The sequence below is a fragment of the Musca autumnalis genome, unplaced genomic scaffold (genome assembly GCF_047663935.1).
Source record: "Musca autumnalis isolate F117 unplaced genomic scaffold, ASM4766393v1 scaffold_1, whole genome shotgun sequence".
NCBI lineage: Eukaryota > Metazoa > Arthropoda > Insecta > Diptera > Muscidae > Musca > Musca autumnalis.
The window spans coordinates 40,590,222-40,614,718 of NW_027411644.1; the positions used below are offsets into that span (position 1 = coordinate 40,590,222).

General features: G+C 35.3%; 1 protein-coding gene and 1 long non-coding RNA gene across 2 annotated transcripts in view; one reads left to right on the forward strand and one right to left on the reverse strand.

The window, feature by feature from the left end:
• Positions 1-466: 466 nt before the first annotated feature.
• Positions 467-2,713, reverse strand: LOC141402305 (uncharacterized). Its single transcript, XM_073983689.1, has one exon. The coding sequence runs from the start codon at positions 2,711-2,713 to the stop codon at positions 467-469; it is 2,247 nt and encodes a 748-aa protein (XP_073839790.1).
• Positions 2,714-7,699: 4,986 nt separating this feature from the next.
• Positions 7,700-24,497, forward strand: part of LOC141397426 (uncharacterized) — a 326,171-nt gene continuing 309,373 nt past the window's right edge. The window contains exon 1 of the long non-coding RNA XR_012411401.1: positions 7,700-9,869. This is a non-coding gene — a long non-coding RNA (uncharacterized lncRNA). The remainder of the gene's footprint in view (positions 9,870-24,497) is intronic.

The following is a 24,497-nucleotide window of genomic DNA, read 5'->3' on the forward strand; positions in this document are numbered from 1 at the left end:
CCACACGCTTGCAATGATTGTCCTTGTGATTTGTTGATTGTCATAGCAAAAGCAAGTCGAATTGGGAACTGCAAACGTTTAAATTCAAAAGGCATGTCTGTTGGTATTATTGGAATACGTGGAATTAAGACGTCTTCACCTTTAAATTTTCCGTTCAAAATAGTGGCTTCAATAACATTGGTCATTAATTTCTTTACCACAAGTCTTGTACCATTACACAATTTTGGTTGATTCAGATTCCGCAACATAATAATAGGTGCTCCAACTTTCAATTGTAGATTGTGTGGTGGAAGTCCTGGTAGATCAAGTGAATTTAAAAATTCTGTGGGATAATTGACCACCTCATCTTCATTCATAACGGTGTCCACTGATTTAAATGTGAATAATTGGCCTGGTATCTCCTTTAAAACAGCCTCATTAATTTCACTGACATCTTTATTTTTTGCCGCTTATATTGCTCGTTCACTCAACCAACTTGATTTTTGTGTTGTTGTGCAATATCTGGAAAAACTCTTTCAATTAGCTCTTGTTTTGATTGAATGATGCGACAAAAATCAGTTGGTAGCGTGATTAGCCCTGTTTCATTATCTATCGGCATTTTTCCATCTCCAATTTTTGGCAACTGCTCAGAAAATTCAGCAGCCGATACGTCGTTTTGTAATTGAACACGTACATTTGTTGTTAGCGTTAATTTCTTTACATATTTCCACAAAATTGAAGATTTTAAAGACGCGTTCAATTCGTCAGCAGCAGTCGATCGGGGAATGACAGGTAAAGTTTGTCTAAAATCCCCTGCCAACAATACCAAGGCTCCACCGAATAATTGTCCATTCGTTCTTAGATCTTTCATGGTTCTGTCAAAAGCTTCCAATGATTTTTTATGTGCCATTGGACATTCATCCCACACGACAATAGCACACTGTTGCAAAACTTTTGCCATTCCAGATGACTTACTGATATTACATGTGGGATTCTCATTGAATTTCATATCCAAAGGCAGCTTAAGTGCGGAATGTGCTGTTCTACCACCATCTAACAATGTGGCAGCTATTCCAGATGATGCAAGAGCCAATGCTATCTTATTTTGTGAACGGATTGTTGCCAAAATTATTGAAATGAGGAATGTTTTCCCTGTTCCACCAGGTGCATCTAAAAAATAAAATCCACCGTTATTATTTGTAACTGTTTGCATCAGTGTGTTGTAAATGTTTCTTTGCTGTGCATTTAACTTCGGCAAATTTGATTCAACAAATGCACCTAACTCATTAAAGTCAAAATTATGTTCACGTTGCAAATCTCGGTTTAACAGATTGTGCATTGGGCGGTTTGGCGATACCATACCCAATTGTGATAATGCTTTATTTGCAATTGCAAGACAAATGTCTTCAATCATTATCAATGCTTCATTGTGGATTTCTGATGACATTGGATAATTCGGATTGAAAGTGGATCTACGCATTCGATTCAAAATATCCTCACACATAAAGTCTGCATAATTTCTCCATAATTCAAGAGGATTTGATGGACTACATGTTGCTATTATTATAGAAAATAATGTCCTAATTTGATGAGGTGGAGCAATAATGGATGATTCGGCAAGTGTAGCATCCCAATGAGTGTCCTCAAGTAAATGCAATTGTTGGCATGCTTCGCGAAATGTTGCACACATAAGTCCATGAATTGTCTTTAAATTATCAAATGATGTTGGTCCACGAACATTGATCAATAGTAATCGTAAATAGAAACATTCATTATGATTGGGATGAACTGTATATAGCCGTCCTAATGCATCTGTTGAAAACAGATTTGTATGACCTTCAACTGGTGTTTCTTGTTTACGCCTTTGAAAAACTTTTAGTGATTTATTCCACGTGTAGTATTTTGGAACTTCATAATACAACAATCCTCTTGCAAAGGTGTCACTTTCGCATAAATTAAAAAAAGCGGTCAATGTTGTAGGTGGTGGTGATGCTGCTCTTTGCAATGCAGTTTGATTTGTAAAGTACACACGTTGACCATTTTCAAGATGTACCGCTAATTGAACAACAGTGGGGTGTTTATCATGGATTGCGAATGAAAAAATCCGCCACACAGCTTCGTTAGTGCTAACGAATCGTCCTAATTGAAATTGAGTTATTTCATCATTTTGATTGGGGTCAGCTACACCAAAAACAGCCATATCGCTTCCTTTGTTCATGTATTTACAAATATATTTAATGGATTTTACTGAATTGCAAAATTCAACGTTGATATGAGCTTTGAATGTCTTCGATAACAGCGGGGAATAAGGAACGATCCATCGATTGTCAACTTCAACTTCCTGATTTTGAATATGCACAGTTGTCGATTTGCCATTATCATCAGTAGATCGTCGCCTATATAACGGATAACCATCATTGCCGGTAATAGTTTCAGCAATCAAATCTCTTGGATAACGTTTAGAACATTTTCCGTCAACCATACATGGCGAATTGATATTTAGTTGTCCACACGGACCGTGTATCATATTTTTGGTGACAACTTCAAATAATTCTGGATCGGTAGCTTGATCAGGAATTTCGGCGGATATTATGGCATCAATTTCATCCTGTCTTATTTTATTCACGTTCCAAATTAAGATGTGAGCATGTGGAAGACCTCTTTTCTGCCATTCTACTGAATACATCCAGCATCGTACTTCACCAAACACCTTATGTTTCACAATCATATCCATTAAAACTTTTAGCTTCTGTTTGAATACGCGTGCCGTTATATCGTGCCGATCTATAGGTGTTTGACCTGGCAATAAATGTTCTTTAATTTCGGTCCACTGTGGATTGCAGGTGAACGTTATAAACAAATCCGGACGACCGTAGTTTCTAACATAAGTCATTGCGTCCTGTGCATACTCATGCATATGTCGTGGGCTACCTGTATATGAAGACGGCAAAATTGTTACCGAACCAATGTCATTTGGGTTAATATTAGCATCATTGTTCACAGCGTCACGCAAATGTATATACTCCTCCACACGTAATTTTGCTTGATTAAATCGAATATAGTTTAAGCGCTCAGATTCAATTTTGGCAAACATGTCAACTACATATTGATGAAACAATCTCTGACATTTCAAAATGTGATTATTCTCATTCCTACGTATCATTAATCTGTATGCATAATAGTTCATTGCACTGACCTTTTTGTTTGTTTCCAATCCTGAAATTTAATTTTAAAGAACCATTAAAATTTTATTTGTATTCCCTCCACCATATTATGGACGGTATATAAAGATTGTCATTCCTCCTGCAACTCCTCAAAATAATCATTTTAAATCCCGCAAAGTATATATATTCCTGTAGTGCGATTCTCTAACTCATTTTTTGAGTTACCGACAATTGTCGGTAAAATTAAAACGCAAAATTATGCATGAAAACTTCAAATATAAGTTGACAGCACTCTTTCTATCGGTGGAACTTAGCGATAACATTACCGAAATATTTCAACTCAAAAAATGAGTTAGAGAATCGCACTACTGATCAGCGTGCAATTCAACATCGATATAGCCAATTCTACCTTTGAAAATGACTTTAGCTTCCGAACAGATTGAAGAAGGTCAATAAAATTTTGTAGGAATTTGTAGGCGCGAAAAAACTTTCCCTATGTTGGTCTACGTTTTGGCATAGTCCCTATACGAAGTGACGCGTCGACGTTTTAAGGCATTTTGAAGGTATTGGCCCCATTTGCACACCGAATAGGTTGTACTTTGTTATTTAGTGATTCCATAGGCTAAAAATCATTTCTACTAAAATTTCTTATATAGATCCACGTTTTGGTATATCCACATATAAAGCGACGCGTCACTTTACGGAATTTTGAAGGTATTAGTCTCATTTGACAACCGAATTGGTAGTAATTTCCACATTTGGCAAATTTCTCCACTAAAAGTGTTAGACATGGATATACGATTCAATAGCACCCCATAAGCGGTAACTCGATATCTTTGTTTTTTTTTTGTCTCATTATACTATCAAAATGGCTGAATTTGGTGTTAGTCTTCGATTGGGTTTTTCCCCAGTAATTTGTTGATCTAGGTGCACGTTTTAATATACTCCCCATAGAACTGTACATCCCGATGTTCGATATTTGATGTCACACACATTAGTCATTCAGTCTCCATTATAACTATTAGATATTGGCAAAGGTCCACGTTTTAGTATATACTTTCATAACGGTACCGCCCGATGGTGTAGTGTATAAATGATCGGCCCGGCCGAACTTTATGATGTTTCAGTTGTTATTTGTAACGTTATATTTTCAGTTATTACCAGTTAAAGGATCGTGCATTCTGACATTGATATTATAACCGTCTTCACCTTCCCAAAACAAAATTGGATATTGCAAAGCATCGTAACAGCGGTGAAGCTCAGAAACGCGTTGAAGTTGATCATTTCTGCGATGAATAACAATATCTCTTTGGTGAAACTGTTCTCCAACAATTACAATTGCCACATCGTCGATAGTCGGTGCATTGAATCTTCGTTCATGTTGCCCAACCGGTGTTTTATCAGCTCTAATAACAATTCTGTGATCATCAGATGGTATTCTATTCAATGCCGTTTTAAACAATCTAACTAATTCATTGTGTTGATGAAATAGATCTTGCAGTTCTGAAACTATCTGTCTTCTAACATTTGGAAAGATAGAGCATCGTTGATTTAGTTCTTCGGCTTGATTTCCAATAAAATATATTTGCAAAAATTGATAATTGGCATCAGCAAATGGCAACAATGACCCCACTTGATGATAAACCTGACCTTGAATCTGCATTCAAGAATAATAATCAGAATGAGAATCACAATAATTGCACATTTCTCAGAACTAATTAATTACCTTAAATGTTGGCATGAAATTGCCCTCACTAATTATATTTGTTGCGCCGAAAGAAGTCATTTGGAAGCTGGAATTGTATGACTGAATATTCTTAAGAAAATGTTTCGATTCTGGTGTTGTACCCGAAATTAACGTTCGTAATGGTTCTGGTGGTTGATTTAAGGCAGGTAATTTAACTTTACCATTTGCACAACATAAACCTGGCGCTTCCGTTTTGAATTTAACTGCATTGCAATGTACACAAAAGTTGTTCATTGTTCCAATCGCAACATCCGGAAGCGAGCTATAATCAATCGTGCTATCATAATTGAATGCCGCACGATTCAATTCTAATCTAACACGCGATTGTCTACGTACTCGTTGCGACAAATTGTCCAGATATGATCGTCCACCTGACCGATTACGTCTCATTCTTTCTCGATCTTCGATATTCCGTACTTGTAGCTGTTCTTCATTTAATCGAGAACGCGATCGTGCCATTCGTTCTTGTGCAGCTTGAATTTGTTGCGAACGTTCTTCATCGCTTAGTGCAGATCTTACGGCAGCTGTTAATCTCGCACTATTCGTACGTCGACCAAAGTTGTGATTTCTACTTCGTCTGGGCATTCTATTAAGATTGTTGTTTTGTTGTTGTTCACAATAAATCGGATATTTCAATGAATGTTTCCCTTCTATAATTTGCGTACACGATAATTTGTAATACGTATTACAAATGTTTCCAATTTTGACATTTATATAAAGAAAAAATAAGGAAGTACGCAGACACACATAAAAATTAAACTTTTCATCTATGACATTCAGTATTTTATACATTTCCATTATTTGGAAGGAAACACAATTAGAAAAACATAAACTTTTTGGAATGTTAATTGAATTTATATCGGCTACTTTTATAATTGTATGGTTTATATATTAAGAAATGTGTTGTCACTTTTGCATTACCGTTAAAAAGTTCCCGCAGGGATTGCATGCAACATTTCAATTGCAGTTATTTCTTTTCATTCTTCATTAAGAAGGGAAATCTTTCTGAGAAAGCTATATATATGGTTTTAGGTGTATCCAGTACATGAAATCGGCTAAAAAATATATGTGGGCGCTGTATTCAAATCTGCACCGATTTCAATATAATTTGGAAAATTTATTTCTACTCCAAATTCTGTAACACGAACCAAATTTCGAGTGGTTGGTACATCAAATACATGATATCGGCCAAAAATATATATGGGAGTCATATACAAATCTATACTGATTTCAATATAATTTGGCATACTTATTTCCACATCCAATTTCGCCACATATGAAAAATTAAATAGAAATTGGATAAACACTGCATGATTCGTGCAGCAAATACCTGAAATCGGCCGAAAATATATATGGGAGCTATATCCAAATCTGAACCGATTTCTATATAATTTGGTACGCTTATCTCTACGTACAATTCCATCACACATTCCAAATTTCATAGAAATTGGATATACATAGCGTGTTTGGTGCATCAAATACCTAAAATCGGCCGAAAATATATATGGGAGCTATATCCAAATCTGAACCGATTTCAGTATAATTGGCAAATGTATTCCTTGAACAATTTCCATCACACACTCCAAATTTGGAGGCAATATCCTTTACCGTTCTATAGATATTCGCACTCATCATATATATTTGTTATTGTACCTCCGAATCAGATGCTATATCTCCCGATGAACGTGGAATTTCAAGGATTTATATAGCCAATGTTACTTTCAGGCGATGTACTAATAAACGCTGAACATTTTTCTTCAAAATATATTTTTTGCAAATATCCGCGGATTTTTTCGCGATATCAAAAAATAAAATATGTCAAAACCTTCCTTAGATAAATACAAATATTTTAGAACCAACGCGGAACAAATCGGTTGTGAATTGGTCGAGTTTTTGATTCACGAACGAACGTCATTTCGGTTTTATATAATAGATTTTAATATTTTTAAGAACGGATTTTTTACTATTTTTGATAAAGCATGTTCTAAAAAAATAAAAAAAAAACAAAAAAGAAAATTTGTAATATTTTTCAATAGTGGATTATTCTACAATATTTTTCAAAAAAGATTTTTTAATTATGAATTTAAAAAATCAATACTTTTAAGGTAGATTCATAAAAAACACTGCCCGATTTATAGACCGAGGAAATATTTTAATTATTAAAGGATTATTTTACTTATTTTTATATATAATAATTGTTGTTCAACAAGCACCCCAGAAGGGACAATGGAGACTTCTCTCATTTATATATTTCTAAATATATACTATTTATTAAATAGTAATAAAAATACTTTAACTGTGTTAAATTTCCTTTATATATGAGTATTTTAATTGAATGATGTCTGTCAACCATTACCTTTCACAATAAAATAATTTTCACCACCACAACCATACCCCGCACACACTCATTCTTAGAGTGTTACAATGTAAGGAAACAACATTAGTAGACCCATAAACAAAACAAGAAATCCACCACAACAGTTGTCTGGTCGCACAAAAAGGGAAAGCGATGAAATGAAGAAAACACATTACAAGAAATGTCAAAAACAGCTGATTCCATTACAAGTAGCAAATCAGAGCTACTTCGTTATTAAACTCCCAACGAAGTTACGAGTATGCGCTTTTGCTGTGAGTAACCTAAAAATTACTCTCAACCAAAACAAAAGAGTTTACAATTGGAATAAAATCCACAAAGCTGGTAAAATAAAGAACTGGCTGGTGTCTAAGAACCTGTGAGAATGTGTATGATGATGCTCCTGTAGCAGCAGCTGCTGGTGGTGTTGTACTTGAAAATACTGAGTGATACCTCAGTCGTCGGAATAAACTCGTACGTAACGCAACTTTCGGCAGGGGAAGAACCCCGAAAAAATAAGACAAAAAACGCGAACGGTTATAGATTTATGTGTGGTATTTGTTTGTGAAAAAAAAACAAATACAAAAAAAAAAATAAAATATAAGAAAATGTGTGGAAAATATTGTTAAACAAATATAAAATTGAAAAAAAAAAACACATCCGGTGCGGTTCGGTATAAAATAAAGAAGACAAAATAAGTTGCAAAGATTTGCCAAAGGCCAATTAAATATTTATGGTCATGTGTTGCAAGTGTCAAGAGGAAGAGAGAAGAGACATGGGGCATGGTGTTTAGTGTTTTCGTGAACCTGGCTAATATGACGTGTATTAGGCTTTGCGGCTAGAGGAAAAATAGAAAAAAAGGAAGAAATATATGTTGTGAACAAATTGTAGTCGTGCATAAATTAAAACACATACACAGAAAAAATACAACCAAATTTCTGTGTTTTACTCTATTTAGAGTACATTGCCACTTAAGAGCAAAATATGATTTTTTTTTCATATACAAAATATAAGGATTACGACAATCTCTAAAAGCATGTGGTGAAGTGTGACCGTGTGTGTGTCTGTATGGGTTTGTGAAACACCAGTGTTCTATTTGTGAATGTAACAAAATATGTTTTAAACAAAACTTTACACAGCTAACAAAATTGTTGAATGAAAACCTACCTTTAGAAGCTCTTGTCGTGAAAATAATTAAAGCATACTTTAAGGCATTTGAGTGTTTTTCATGGTTCTTTGAAAGAAACAACAAATTAGGTGTAAGATAAAATTCTAAGAAATTCCATACAATGAAAATTTGAAGGCAAAATAATAATGAAATTTGTGTAAATATTTCCAAGAATAAAAAAATATTGAAATTTCCCTCATTAGTGAAAAGTAAGCCATAATAAGTAAAATATAAGGGAAGTGGAATACAGCAGCTGAAATATTAAATATCTGTGAGAAAAGTTGATGCATACTTGCAGGCGATTTTGAGAAAATTAATGGTACAGCCTTATAAGTCTTGATATTGGGCACAATATTCAAAACATTTTAATGAAAACAAAACGGAATGAAACTTAGCACACAACTTGCATTCCCCTTGAAACCTATAAACAAGAAACTGTACAATTGAAACATCTTCAACAAATTACAGCAATTAAAAAGATATTACCACATATTTCCAGGCGCCTATACAAAATTATTAAGCCTCTCATAAAAGTGACTTAATTTTATTTTGGTCACTGACTTGTGAAATCTTCAAGATAAAGACTTAAAAGGTCTTTCGAAAAAAGATATCACTAATTACCGGCAACAGTTTTAATTGTGACAAAATAACGCTTAAAGAGGAAAGTTTCCTGTTGAAAACACTAAGGACACGATAGTGGAAATATAATTCGAAAATTGTGCATAGGTCTGGCAAACAAATTATGAATGACTACTAACGACCCTTAGAACAAATTATAAAAAATTAAAGCATACTTTCAGGACATAAATAAACACAATTAAGTGATTCTTTAGCTTCTACACACAATTGAAAAAATTCTCTTCAACACAAAGTCATTCATCATTGAGTTCTTTATTATTAAATGTGGCATATGTGAGAAGAAACTAAATTCTAAATTCTATTGCCTACATTTCGGAGAAACAAATATAAAGTGACAAAAATTCCAAACATTTTTAATTCCCTACAAAACAAAGGAATACACAGAATTGTTGCAACAACAAACAAAAATTCCCTAAATATTGAAAACAACAAATTTAAATAAAAAAATAAATGAACCATAAATCAATTTTAAAATTAAGAGAAAAAGAGAAATTCTTAAGTAATCACTTTGTAAATTAAGTGAACATATAAAAATGTCATAAATTATAAAAAGAAAAAAAAGCAAAAAGTTATATGTTAATATAAAATGTAACAACAACAACAAGAAAATTTCAAAAAGTGTCAAATAAATCATTTTAAAGCAGCAAAAATTTTCAATATAATAAATCATAACATAACACCAAGGAAACACAAAGCGTAACAAAACATGAAAAATAACAAAAGCATACTTTCGGTCAAACGCTTGCCAGCCAGCAGCTAATAAGCAGGAAATTCTTTGTACATGAAGGTACAACATTAACGGAATAACTTCATTAAAAGGTAAGTAAACAAACGACAACTTCAAAATGTCAAATAAGAAAGCTAATTAATTATTTTATTAATTGTTGTTTGAAAGCAAAGTAAAAAAATCATTTTTTAAGTATGGCATTTGGCATATGTATTGCGATGATGGAGGCAGAATTTTGTTAATTTTATATATTGCTTTGCTTTAATTTCCCTGAAAAGATGAATGTTCAAACCCATCTAGAAGTCAAAACATTGTTTTCAAAAATTCACTGAAATCTCTGACTTTTGAAATTGAAAATTTCAAATAATATGAACAACCGGAGAGTAAGCTCCTTAGAAAAAAAAGGAACTTGCCATACAAAGGATAACATCTCGACCAAATGGGAATTAACTCATACTTGAGTGTGTAAATACAGCGTTGTGCAGAACTTTGGAAACATAACTGCTTCCTTACATACATATACATATTATAAATTTCCATGAAATTTAATTTTTTATACACTCATCATTTATGCTAACAAGGGTATATACTAGGCCGGGGCGATTTGTGTGGAAGAAAAAAACCTTAATGGGCCCTTCGCGTTTCTGATTCCTGGGATTGAACTGAGCAAAAAAGTCCACTGGACCATATGTCCAAGATGAAAATCGAGCCTCCCGATTTTGACTTGAAGTTTTTTATTGACAATTTTTGGATATTTTGGCATATAACAGTCAAACCATTGACATTTGCGATCCAACACAAAGGCCAACACAATTATCAAGATCTCTCTAGTACATCGCAAAAATATTGGAATGCTCCTTTATATATAGGGGCTTAAGTCTGAAAACCCCCCACAAAAAACTATAAATGAATTTCTCATAATTTTCAAAAATATAATGTTTTTTGTTTTGTTCAATATTTATTTTGAAAATTTTGAGAAATTCAGTTATAGTTTTTTTGTTGGGGGTTTTTAGACTTAAGCCACTATAACCTTGCCATTTGTTAGCCGATTTAAAAAAATTATAATTTGTTGGAAAGATTTTAATCGCCCCTTTAAAAGGAAGAAGGATCACTGGATATCCGTTGTGAAAGAGAGAATATATGTCCGTTTAAATTTGAAAATGTAAGAAAGCCAGATTTTCACTACTTTTACTGCTATAAAAAACAGAACGAAGTGACCCAAACGAACTAAAGGCACTTACGTTGTCCATAGATCCCAACACTATAAAATTTTGCATCAGAACGCTTAAATATTTTTCTGGTCAACTTTTGTAGCACAATGTCATTTATCGACATTTTCCGAAAAGTTTGCACCTTCTCAAGGCCAAAACTGCCTGAAGGAGCATTCCAATACTCTTGCGATGTACAAGAGAGTTCTTGATAATTGTGTTGGCTACAATTCTGTTCTTTGTGTTGGATCGCAAATGTCAAGGGTTTGACTGTTATATGCCAAAATATCCAAAAATCGTCAATAAAAAACTTAAAGTCAAAATCGGGAGGCTCGATTTTCATCGTTGGCATATGGTCCAGTGGACTTTTTTGCTCAGTTCAATCCCTGGAATCAGAAACGCCAAGGGCTCATTAAGGTTTTCTTATCGCCCCGGCCTAGTATATACACTTTCATACCAAAGTATGTTTGGACAAAATCCGTTTCATATAATTTGGAGTTGATTAAGCCATGTCTGTCCGTCTGTCTCCAACGGATCAACAGATTCGGTCCCAAAATTTGGCTTTCATAATATGTTGTCCAAACTTAGTTTAAGTTCGAAGATGGGTTATATCGGTCCACTCATACCGGTACCTCCCTCACAAAAGTTCGGAAAATGTGTGCTAACGATAAGTTTTAAAGTGAGTTATCGATTTGGTCCCTACTGTGTACATCGTGAAGTTTCTACCAGACTCAGATGAAGTTCCAATATGGCCTCAACCAGTCCACTCCTTCCGGTACCTCCAAAACAAAATTTCGAAAAAGTTCAGTATAGGACCTGCTCTCGAATCGCTTTGATTTTTATACCCTCAGCCTTTAGGCTAGAAAGGGTATATCAGGAAAAATGTCTAAAATTGTCTTTTCCATTTCAAAAAAATCAAAAAATTTTTTTGATACTACATCAATGATTTTTGGTACATAGATTAAGAAAAAAATCAGCATTCTAAATCTGTTTTCGTTACTAACTTTGATCGTTGCGCGCAAAAGATATGACCGTTTTAATAATGATAATTAGAAAAAATTCTAAAAAAATCGCAGCTTAATATAGTTAGCTGTTATATACTATTATAGTTAACTGAATTCGTAACCTTTGCGATGATGCAAAAAATAATCGCAAAGTCTCAATGGATTCGCGAAAAATCAAATTTGTTAAATAATTTCACGTTTTTACAAACATATTTTTGAAACAATAGCGCTCATACTTACGAAAAATATATAAAAAAAATTATAACAGCATCCAGACATTCTGAGGAATAAAATGAAACCTAAGTTGTGAAGGTTGGAGCTATAGTATTCATGTTATTTGCAAAAATATGGAGAAAATATTACGAAAAAATTAAAATCATATTATTCTAATTTTATTTTTTTATGGTTTTATAGGAAAAGTTGGAGAAAAAATGTTTGAGTTCTTCGGCATTTTCGTAAAAATTTCACGCAATAATGATGATATTCCGTTGTAACAAATTTTTCGCTTATAGTTTTCCTATTGGATAATATTATTAGAACCTTATATTAAATCACAAGGAATTCCAATTGTGGCATAACGTTAAAATAATGTTGTATTGAATATTACAACATTTGAGACGCAGATAAACCGCGTAATTATGAAAATGACACGATGCGCATCCGATTTTCCAACACAGCGAATGAATCCCTTTTATTTGACGTATAGTTTGTCAAATTCTATTTGGCGGCCACGATGTAGCATCTGCTGCATATTAGGGTGCAAAATACAGTAAAATGGTCATAATTTCCGCGAAGTTCATTTACATTTTATGCGCATCCGATTTCAATAATCACCATTAAAAAATACATCATTCTATGCCGTTTCAATGCGATCCATCGAGAACCGTGGATGTAGCATCGCACTCAATTTTTAGAAAAAATCTATTATATCTCTGGATTTACGAGAGTTTTTAAATATCTGTTTTCGCGCTGTTAAAACACGCGTATCGATCTATTTATTGAAGTAGGATTGAAACATCCAAAACGCGTTTTAATATGCGATATTTTCAAAATAATTTTTTGCAAACTTTCGAAATTTGAGGTGTATCATATCCGCCGATCTAGTGGGTGGATTTTTACGCGTCGTGGCTTGTTAGATTCAGAACGTAAAAAAACTAAATTTACGCGGGTTTCCACGGAAATCGAATGGCGTTTGTAAATTTTAAACCAAAAAAATAGGTTTTTGAGAAAAATTTACGCACAAAAATTTCGTGTTTGGGCGCAGATTACTGTGATCCTGTGAGGGCTACACCCTCATGTTATACATTAAAAAATGCGAAATCGCGAGTACTACAATCAAATAATAAGCTTTTAGGGAAATCCAGCTGCGCGTCCCGATTAGAGCAAAAATTCAAAAAACCCCATTTTTCAGGTTTCAAAATGTCAGCATCCGTTTGAGGTAGATACAGTGGATATATTAAAAAATCATACATTAGACACTTCAACTCTGAAGTGTACTCTTTAACTTCTCCTTTGAGCATTAACCTCTACATTGTGTTGTAAAACCACTAATTGGAAAATAACATAACGAAACTCGTTCGTTTCAACGATTTTTTCCGATTTTTTTTACATTAGTACGACCACAGCTTCCGCTCAATTTATTATTTTAAGAAACCCCTCGGTGAATCGGGCTAAAACAGTTTATTTTACCGAAATGCGGTCAAAAGTTATGGTATGGTAAAACTGATCGCGAGTTACAATACCCCATACCTCAGTTTCAACATAAGTTAATTTTCTACAAAAAGCTTGATATACACTTTCATACGGGCAAAATGTGCCTCATCGAAATAATGGTTTTAGACCCCAAGTATGTTTGGACGAAATGTGTTTCAGACAATTTGGAGTTGATTTAGCAATGTCCGTCCGTCTGTCTGTCTGGCTGGCTGGCTGGTGCGCACGATAACTCTCGAACGGATGAACCGACTCGGTTCAAATTTTGGCTTTCGTAATATTTTGTCCAAACTTAGTTTAAGTTCGAAGATGAGCTATGTCGGTCCACTCCTTCCGGTACCTCCCCCACAAAAGTTCCAAAATGTTCGGAAAATTTGTGCGTACGATAATTCTTGAAGGGAGTAACCGATTTGGCCCACACTTTGTACATCGTCAAAGTTCTACCAGACTTAGATGAAGTGTAAGTATGGACTAAATCGGTCCACTCCTTCGGGTACCTCCCACACAAAATTTCGGAAAAGTTCAGTTTAGGAGCTGCTTTCGAATCGCGTTGATTTTTGTTGTAGCAACATGTATTCGCTGTCCCCCATACGACGGTACAAGTTTCATAAGGGGCAAGTCCATTCTTCCTGAGAAAATAGCCTGAATGGTGCAAAAAACCCCTATGACACCGTGTGTAGTGGTTGGAGCGCAAGTTAAATCTCGAACGGATATGCCAATTCGGTCCAAAATTTGGCCTTCGTAATATTTTGTCCAAACATAGTTTAAGTTCGAAGATAAACCATGTCGGTCCACTCCTTCAGGTACCTCCCTCACAAAAATTCAAAAATCTTCGGAAAAATATGCGCACGATAACTTTTGAAGGGAGTGACTGATGTAATCCATACTCTGCACATCCTAATATATCTTCCATATATAGATCAGGTCCGAATATGGACTATATTTGTGCACTACTTTGGGTACTTGGGTACCTCCCACACAAAATTTCGGATAAGTTCACTTTAAGACCTGCTTTCGAATCACTTTGATTTTTGTTGAAGCGACGGTAAAAGTTTTTCAAGAGCAGGTCCATATTTCTTGGGAAAACATCCCGAAAGGTGTAAAAAGCCCTATGTCACCATATGTGGCTCTCGAACTGTTGTACCGATTTGGCGCAACATTTGGTCTTCGTCATATTTTTTCCAAACTTAGTTTCATGGGGCAATACCGGTCCCCAACTTCTGGTACTTCTCCACAATATTTAAAAAATGTAACTAAAATGTTAGGACGATATCACTTGAATGGCGCAACCAATTTGGTCTAAACTTTAGATCTCCTAATATTTTGTCAATATTTAGTTTAACTTTTAAATGGCCCATATCGGCCCTCCCTTAGGGTACCTCCCCCACAAAAGTTCAACATTTGTGTTAATTCCTAATCCACATTTTTGTCGGCAAGTTCAAATTTTGAAAAAGGGCCACAAAATTCTGAAGAGACGCTTAACACATTCTATCTGTTCGTAGATAAAAGTTTCAATTCACATTGGCTGAGGGTATACCTCTGTCGGCAAAGCCTGACTGACACTTTTTTACTTGTTATTGTAACAACTTGTATTCACTGCTCTCTTTACGACGGTATAAGTTTCTTTAGGGACAAGTCCATACTTCTTGAAAAAACCGGCCGAAAAGTGTAAAAACCCCCTATTGTACCATATGTAGGGGCTGCAGAGCACGATAACTCTCGATTCGATCAACGGATTCGGTCCAAAATTTGGCTTTCGTCATATTTTTTTCAAACTTAGTTTCAGGTTGGCAATACCGGTCCACAACATACGGTACTTCCCCCAATATTAAAAAAAAAAATAAAAATTGAACAGGGCCAAAAATTTGGTCCAAACATTGGATCTCCTAATATTTTGTCCAAATTTAGTTTAACTTCTGAAATGGCCCATATCTCTCCTCTCTTTAGGATACCTCCCGCACAAAAGTTCAACATTTGTGTTTAAGTGCAGTTTAGGGTCTGTTCGAAGATCCTTTGGAAATATACACCGATGATGTTCGTTGTGGTCCTGTTTAAAGCGGGTCGGTTTAAACTGAAATTTTGTGTTAGAGGTACCTGAAAGAGTGGACCGACATAGACCATGTTTGAACCTAATATATTACTGCCTTCGACATTTACAATGCGCATTTTACAGAAAAGAAATTTTGGAACGAATTACGTGCGCTCCAGCCACTGCAAATAGGGGTTGTTTACAGCCTTTGGGCTATTTTCTGAGGAAGTATGGACTTGTCCCTGAATAAATTATATCGTCGTAATGGGAATAGCGAATACAAGTGGCTAAAACAAAAAGCTAAACGGTGCTCTTGAAGCAAATTTAAATGGAAGTTACCTGCACTTGGGAAGTTTTTGCGGATTCTGAAACTACAATATTCATAGATGAGAAAAACCAAAAACAAAAAAAAATTGTCATAGCGCTTTTTTAATAAATGGCGTTTTACATTTTTAAGGGGTTTTTAGGTTTTCACAGTTTAGTTTGGAAACCGCAAGTCCTATCGAAATGGGACTAAAGAAAATGTTATAGCTATGAAAATTCTCTACAATAACTATTTTTATAATATATTCGTAATTCTTACCGTTATTGAGATATAGAAGTTCAAATTAGGACAATGTTTGGACGAAATATGTTTCAGTCAATTTGGAGTCGATTAAGCAATGACCGTCCGTCTGTCTGGCTGGAGAGCACGATAACTCTCGAACGATGTAACCAATGAGTTCCAATATTTGACATTTGTAATATTTTGTCCAAACTTAGTGTAAGTTAAGTTAAGATGGTCCATATCGGTCCACTCCTTCAGGTACCTCCCTCATAACAGCTCAAAATTTTTCTGTAAAATGGTGTGAACGATAACTCTCGAAGTGAGTAATCGATTCGGTCCAAATTGTGTGCATCGTATTATTTCTTCCAGATACATGTCTGGTTCGAATATCGACAATATAGGCTCACTCCTTCGGGTACGTCCCACACAAATTTCGGAAAACTGAATTTTATGAGTTCCTCTAAAATAGTTTTGATTTTTTTCCTGTGATACTAGCCTAATAGCCACCGAGGTGCAATGGTTTGCATTCACTGACATGAGAGAAATCTCCCTTGTCCCTTCTGGGATATTTGTGGAACAAGTATAGCCTAAAAGCTCCAAGAAACCCTGACGGCACCAACTAAAATGGCAAATGCCCAAAATAACTTTCGCAGGGAGTTTCCAGTCATGTATTAGATTGAAATATGGACTCGGTCCCCTCCTTCGACTACCACCCACATAAAATTTTGGAAGAGTGCCGTTAAGGGACTCAAAATGATTGCTGTAAATTAAATATTTTTTAACTTTCATGTATTGATTAAACTGAAGCATAAAATATGTTTGTGCATATGCATGTGTAAATTTTTCGCTAAGAAATGCAAAAATCATAAATCAACAATAAAAGATCCAAGGTAAATCAATTAAAGATAATTATTTAATTAATTTCTCGTATGAAATCGAGCTCTATGATCAATAATGCTTCTGAAAAAGGAAAGCCGACGACTCGAACCCACACACCCAACACTATGTGACATGACATGTTTCGCCTTTTGGTACGAAAGGCTCCTCAGACATATCGGATGTGGGACGGCTTCGCTGGCATCTAAATTTTACTCTTTCAAATGCAATTTGTTTTTTTTACAAATCTAAATGTTTTGTTCAGTAATTGACTTTCATGACAAACGCTTAGCGTAGTCTTTGAAAGTTATGAGTTTGGCTCTGAACACTAACACGCCGTGACAACACTTTTGAAACCACGTCCTTGAAGAACACAAGGATAAAAGTGTTGTCACGGCGTGTTAGTGTTCAGAGAAAAATTTTCAAATAAAGATAATTAATTTTCTTCAAATTTGTTTGCAAATTTTCGCGGATTTACTGCGATTTTCTTAGGTTTTATCTGTTTCTGCCATGAGACCAGTCCGAATTGGTGCGAATTATCAAAATTAGTTATACGCGTTGTAACTAACATCATTTCTTTTTATATATCGACCTTTTTGTAGAAAATGAACTTATGTTGAAACTGAGGTATGGGGTATTGTAACTCGCGAACAGTTGTAGTATACCCTAACTTTTGAGAGCATTTCGGTAAAATAAACTGTTTTAGGCCAATTCACCGATGGGTTTCTTAAAATAATAATTTGAGCGGAAGCTATGGTCGTACGAGTATTATTGTAAACAAGTAAAAAAGTGTCAGTCGGCTTTGCCGACAGATATATACCCTCAGCCAATGTGAAGCGAAACTTTTACCTCCGGACAGATCGAATGTATTTCAGGTCTCTTCAGAATTTGGCCCTTTTTGGGCATTTGAACTTGCTGACAACAATGTGGAATAGGAATTAACTGCACTAAGACACAAATGTTGAACTTTTGTAGGGCAGGTACTCTTAGGGAGGACCGATATGGGCCATTTTAGAAGTTAAACTAAATTTTGATAAAATATTAGGATATCCAAAGTGATATTTTTTAAATATTGGGGAGAAGTACCGGAAGTTGTGGACCGGTAATACCATGTCACTAAGTTTGGATATAATATGACGAAGACCAAATGTTGGACTAAATCGGTTGAACAGTTCGAGAGTTATCGTGTTCTCCGACCGCCACATATGGTGAACTAGGGGTTTTTTACACCTTTCGGGCTGTTTTCGCAAGAAATATGGGCTTGCCCCTGAAAAAACGTTTACCGTCGTAATGGAGGTAGCGAATGCAAATCGCTTCAACAAAAATCAAAGTGATTCGAGAGCAGGTCTTAAAGTGAACTTATCCGAAATTTTGTGTGAGAGGTACCGGAAGGAGTAGACAAATTTAGTCCATATTCGAACCTGATCTATATCTGGCAGATATATAAGGATGTGCAAAGTATGAATTACATCGGTCACTCCCCGATATAGCCCATCTTCGAATTTAAAGTATGTTTTGATAAAACATTACGAAGGCCAAATTTTGGACCGAATCGACAGATCCTTTCGAGAGTTATCTTGCGCTCCTACCACTACAGAAGGTGTCATAGGGGCATTTTGCACCTTTCCGGCCATTTTGTCGGGAAGTATGGACTTGCCCCTGATGAAACTTGTACCGTCGTATGGGGGAAAGTGAATACAAGTTGTTGCAACAAAAATCAAAGCGATTCGAGAGCAGGTCCTAAACTGAACTTGTCCGAAATTTTGTGTGGGAGGTACCCGAAGGAGTGGGCCGATTGAGTCCATAATGGAACCTCATCTAAGTCTGGTAGAAATTTCACGATGTGCAAAGTATGGACCAAATAGGTTACTCCCTTCAAGAGTTATCGTGCCCACAAATTTTCCGAACATTTTGGAACTTTTGTGGGGGAGGTACCGGAAGGAGTGGACCGATATAGCTCATCTTCGAACTTAAACTAAGTTTGGACAAAATATTACGAACGCCAAAATTTGAACCGAATCGGTTCATCCGTTCGAGAGTTATCGTGCGCACCAGCCAGCCAGACGGACAGACAGACAGACGGACGGACATGGCTAAATCAACTCCAAATTGTCTGAAACACATTTCGTCCAAACATACTTTGGGTCTAAAACCATTATTTCGATGAGGCACAATTTGCCCGTATGAAAGTGTATATACCCTTTCTAGCCTAAAGGCTGAGGGTATAAAAATAGGTAAAAAGCGTTGAAGGAAACAAGTTTTTATACCCTCAGCCTTTAGGCTATGAAGGGTATATACACTTTCATACGGGCAAAATGTGCCTCATCGAAATAATGGTTTTAGACCCCAAGTATGTTTGGACGAAATGTGTTTCAGACAATTTGGAGTCGATTGAGCAATGTCCGTCCGTCTGTCTGTCTGTCTGCCTGTCTGGCTGGCTGGAGCGCACGATAACTCTCGAAGGGATGAACCGATTCGGTTCAAATTTTGGTTTTCGTAATATTTTGCCCAAACTTAGTTTAAGTTCGAAGATGGGCTATATCGGTCCACTCCTTCCGGTACCTCTCACACAAAAGTTCGAAAATGTTCCGAAAATTTTTACGCACGATAACATTTAAAGGGAGTAACCGTTTTGGTCCATATTTCGCACATCGTCAAACTTGTACCAGACTTAGATAGGGTTTAAATATGGACTCAATCAGTCCACTCCTTCTGGTACCTACCACACAGAATTTCTGAAAAGTTCAGTTTAGGGCCATCTCTCGAATTGCTTTGATTTTTGTTTTAGCAACTTGTATTCACGGCCCCCTATACGGCGGTACAAGTTTCATTAGGGGCAAGTCCATACTTCCTGAGAAAATAGCCTGAAAGTTGCAAAAAAAAAACCCTAAGACACCACGTGTGTTGGTTGGAGCGCAAGATAACTCTAGAACGGATCTGCCGATTCGGTCCACAATTTGGCCTTAGTAACATTTTTTCCAAACATAGTTTAAGTTTGAAGATAAGCCATATAGGTCCACTCTTTCAGGTACCTCCCCCACAAAAGTTCAAAAATGTTCGGAAATTTTGTTCATACGGTAACTCTTGAAGGGAGTGGCCGAATTGGTCCATACTTTACACATCCTAATATATCTAATAGGTATAGATCAGGTTCGAATATGGACTATATTTGTCCACTCCATCCGGTAACTCCCACACAAAATTTCGGATAAGTTCACTTTAAGACCTGCTCTCGAATCACTTTGATTTTTATTGAAGCAACTTGCATTCGCTGCCTCAATTACGATGATAAAAGTTTTTTAGGGGCAAGTCCATACTTCTTGAGCAAACAGCCCGAAGAGTGTAAAAACCCGCTATGGCCCCATATGTTGTGGCTGGAGATCCACTTCCATAACGGTCAATGTCGATCCATTCCTTTTACTATCTCCTCCGCAAAACTTTTGATCTTTATTCCGAATCAACATTTTTGTCGTTTCAAACGCCCAAAATTTTTAAACGTATTTTGGGAAAATTGTTTTCAATATAAACAGGCTGAGGGTATATCTCTGTCGGCAAAGCCGACTGATACTTTCTTACTTGTTTTGTGTTAATTTCCAATTACTGGCTCTACAACACAGTGGATGTACCTCAAACGGATGCTGACATTATGAAGACTAAAAAATGGGGTTTTTTGAATTTTTGCTGTAATAGGGACGCGCAGCCGGATTTACTTAAAATTTATTATGTGATTGTAGTACTCTCAATTTCCCATTTTCTATGTATAACTTGAGCGTGTAATCTTTTTTGTTTTTCTATAAAGCCATAAAAATAAAATTATAATAATATGATTTTTATTTTTCTTCATACATATTTTCTTCGTATTTTTGCAAATAATATTCTTCACGACTTTGGCATCATTTTATTTCTCACAGGGTATGCTGTGGAAAATTTAAAATATATTTTTATAGCACAAGTGTCACTATTTTAAAAAAATATATTTTTTCAAATATGTACGTAAAATTTTGTAAGAAATTATATTTTTCGCGAATCCGTTGAGACTTTTCATAAATATTTTTCCATCATCGCAAAAGATATCAATTTTGTACACGGTAATAGGATATAACATGTTATTAGATTAAGCCGCGTTTTTTAGAATTTTTTCTAATTATTAAAATTTAAACGCCTATATCTTTTGCGCGCAACGATCAAAGTTCGTTACAAAAACAGATTTGGAACGACGATTTTTTTCTTAATCTAAAAAACAAAAAAAAAAACATTGTTCCACAACATCCCATACGGGACAAGGGAGACTTCTCTCATATCAATGAGTGCAGCCCGATTCATATTTAGCTCAATGATATGGGACCTACTGTTTATCGCCGAGTCCGAACGGAGTGTCTTAAGACACCACTTGTGGAGAAGTTTTTCAAGGCTGAAATACTCAGGAAATGTCGCCAACATTACTGAGGGGTATTTTGCCACCGTTGAAAAATGTTCGATGTTGCTTGGCCGGGGAATCGAACCCCCGACCTTCTGCGTGCAAGGCGGGCGTGCATACCATTGCACTACGGTGGCACCGCAAAAATCATTGATGTACTATAATTTTTTTTTTTTTTTGAAATGGAAAAGAAATTGTTCGTGATATAGATTACACTGTGTATTTTTCTGAAAGTACATATTGAGGCTCCCAAACAAATTACACTGTGAACACAAATTTTGGGACAGAGATAATTCCTTTTGGAAATGAAAGCCCTTGATGAGTATATTAAGAATCCCAAAAGAAAGATCCGCCGTGAATCGAAGTGAGAGGGAGTTTCTCACTAGCCGTAGGGCTAATTAATAATTCTTTCAGAGGAAAGAAGTTCGCAAGACCGATTTTCAGAGAACTAGGCTACCCAACAGTAGGTTTTAAATAATGTTGCTTCATTCGACGGATTCAGGTAGTTAGTTCCATATCGACATCTTCCTGGCTGTATAACTGCGTCATCTTTGGTCGAGATTTGGACCAAAAACTCTGAAAAACTTAATTTTTTTTATTTATACAACAATTGATATAGCTAAGAATGAAAGCTTGAATGAAATGAATAAGAATATACTGTTGAAAATAAGAAAAAAATATTGATGTCCGGATTATCGAGGTCTACAATGTCCGAATGTCCGAATAACCGAGTGACCGGATTATCGAGACTATGCTGTATTATGAATTTTGAGGCAATAATTGCACTTTTTCGAGCTGGTTATTGCCCCAGATATTTTCTGCATGCTCTTAACTACATGTTTGCATCAGAGGTTTAAACAAGATTCGAATTGGTTTTTGGAGACATTGCATCGATTTGCTCTAAAAAGTCAATATTTAGCCATTTTTAGATGGAGCCATAAAATCTAAGCCCGATCTAACAACACAAACCCCAAATAGGGGTTTTGTTGATTGGGTTTGTACTTTCATAAAATCCGCAGTAGAAGTTGTTTGCACCAAATCAGCTTGAGTGTTTTTGAAAGAATTATTTTGGATCTACTGCAATAATTTACAATTTCTTAAATATATATTTTTCAATATCCCAAATTAGTTTTTTCTTTGTTTCTTTAAAAAATATGCATTTTTTAATTATTTCTTTGTTCTGCCTTTTTATTTACATGTATTTTGTTATCATTTTTTATGTTTATTTGCTTTGCTTAAAGCAAAACAACATTTTTTTCTCCCATTTTCCTTTGTAAGCTATACAAACAAAAATAGATATTCATTCCTTTGTACTTTTCATTGTGGTTTTAATTATTATTTTTATTTTACTTGTTATTCGATATTACATTTTCTTACTTGTTTTCTTTAGCTTCTTTTGTATTTTATTAATTATTTCTTTTAAGATTCAAAGGCTATGGCAAAGTAATTCAATGAAATATTGACAAGTAATGTAGCGCTTCCTTCCACATCTAAGGGTACACATAATGAAGTCCTCATTAGGATGGAGGATTTTTTTTTTCTTTTCTTTTTTCTTTCTCTAGAAAGTTGAGTGTTGTCTAGCTTGGGAGTCGAATCGAGGCATTCGGTGTGTTGAAGTATAAATCATTTGGAACTTTCTCTTATAACGACATATATGGATATGTATGTGTTTTTTAAAGGGCATATTCTTTAAGATATAACAAATCCTACATCCTTTTCAATAAAAGTATAACCCACATCGACCTTTTTACACACATGTATGTAACGAAACACGCACGCAGTTACACAAAAAATATCCAATTTAAAACGAAAATTCTATTGCCATTTTTTGTATTCAATAATCCTCAATAGCCTTGTCGCATAAGGAGCTATTAAAGAGAAAAGAACATGCTAACATTGTTAATAGGATAAAAAACATCATTAGTAGCTATCACACACACACGCCATCACACTTACTCCAAAAAAAAATCGTGTCCAAAAAACGCGTTGCTAAATAGCAAAACAAATAACGAACTCCTTCACCAACCCTCCCTCCCTTAACAAGATCGAATGGAAAATGTCAAATAATGCTACGCATCCCTAACAAAGCAACAAAGCGTAAAGCAATAGCAACATAGCGTAAACGCTGGCAACCATACAAATCAAAGGATATCATATACAGGACAAATCAAACACAAAAAAAAAACTCTGCAAAAAATTGAAAAACATTTTAAGCTATTTTTAAGCAACAGTGAGAATGTGATTCCTGGAAGCAACAAATTTGACATTCTTTGAAATAAAAACAAAAATTTGCTGACCACAAAAGGAAAACTAAACAGAACTTATAGAAAAAAATAAAACGCGACACAATAAAATCTTGACATAACAAATGTCATCACCACTACAGGAGCTGATTTGTAAACACGACACACAAAAAATGAGTTGAATGGGTAGACAAAATATCCCTGGCAGCCATGTAGTCGCATTCTAGGTTTCAATTTTTTGTAGGTATTAACTTATGACAAATATTCACTAAGACACATAAATTCAGACAAGGCCTTTAGCTTATGTTGTCAATAGACAATCCTTAAGATAATTCCAAAACCGAAAGTATTCAACAACTTGTAATGCACAGTGGGTGCATTTCTTTAGGACAATGAGACAAAAATAGTAAATATTGGTCTATCATCTTGAAGCTTTAGTGATTGTGTATTTATCACTACAGAAGAATCACGCATTTTGAGCATGTTGCTGTTGTTGTTGTTGTAACAGTGTTTATTATTATGTTTTTATGTTCGTTCTTCTGTTCAATCTGGCTCTGAGTCTAACTCCAGTTCCAGGAAAGTGGCTGCTTCGATGGGATGTAACCGCAGATCCACTGGAGTTAGATCAGTAGGTCTGGCGTGGCAGTTAAAGATGTCTTGCACGGTGCGGTCGATTTCCGCCCAAT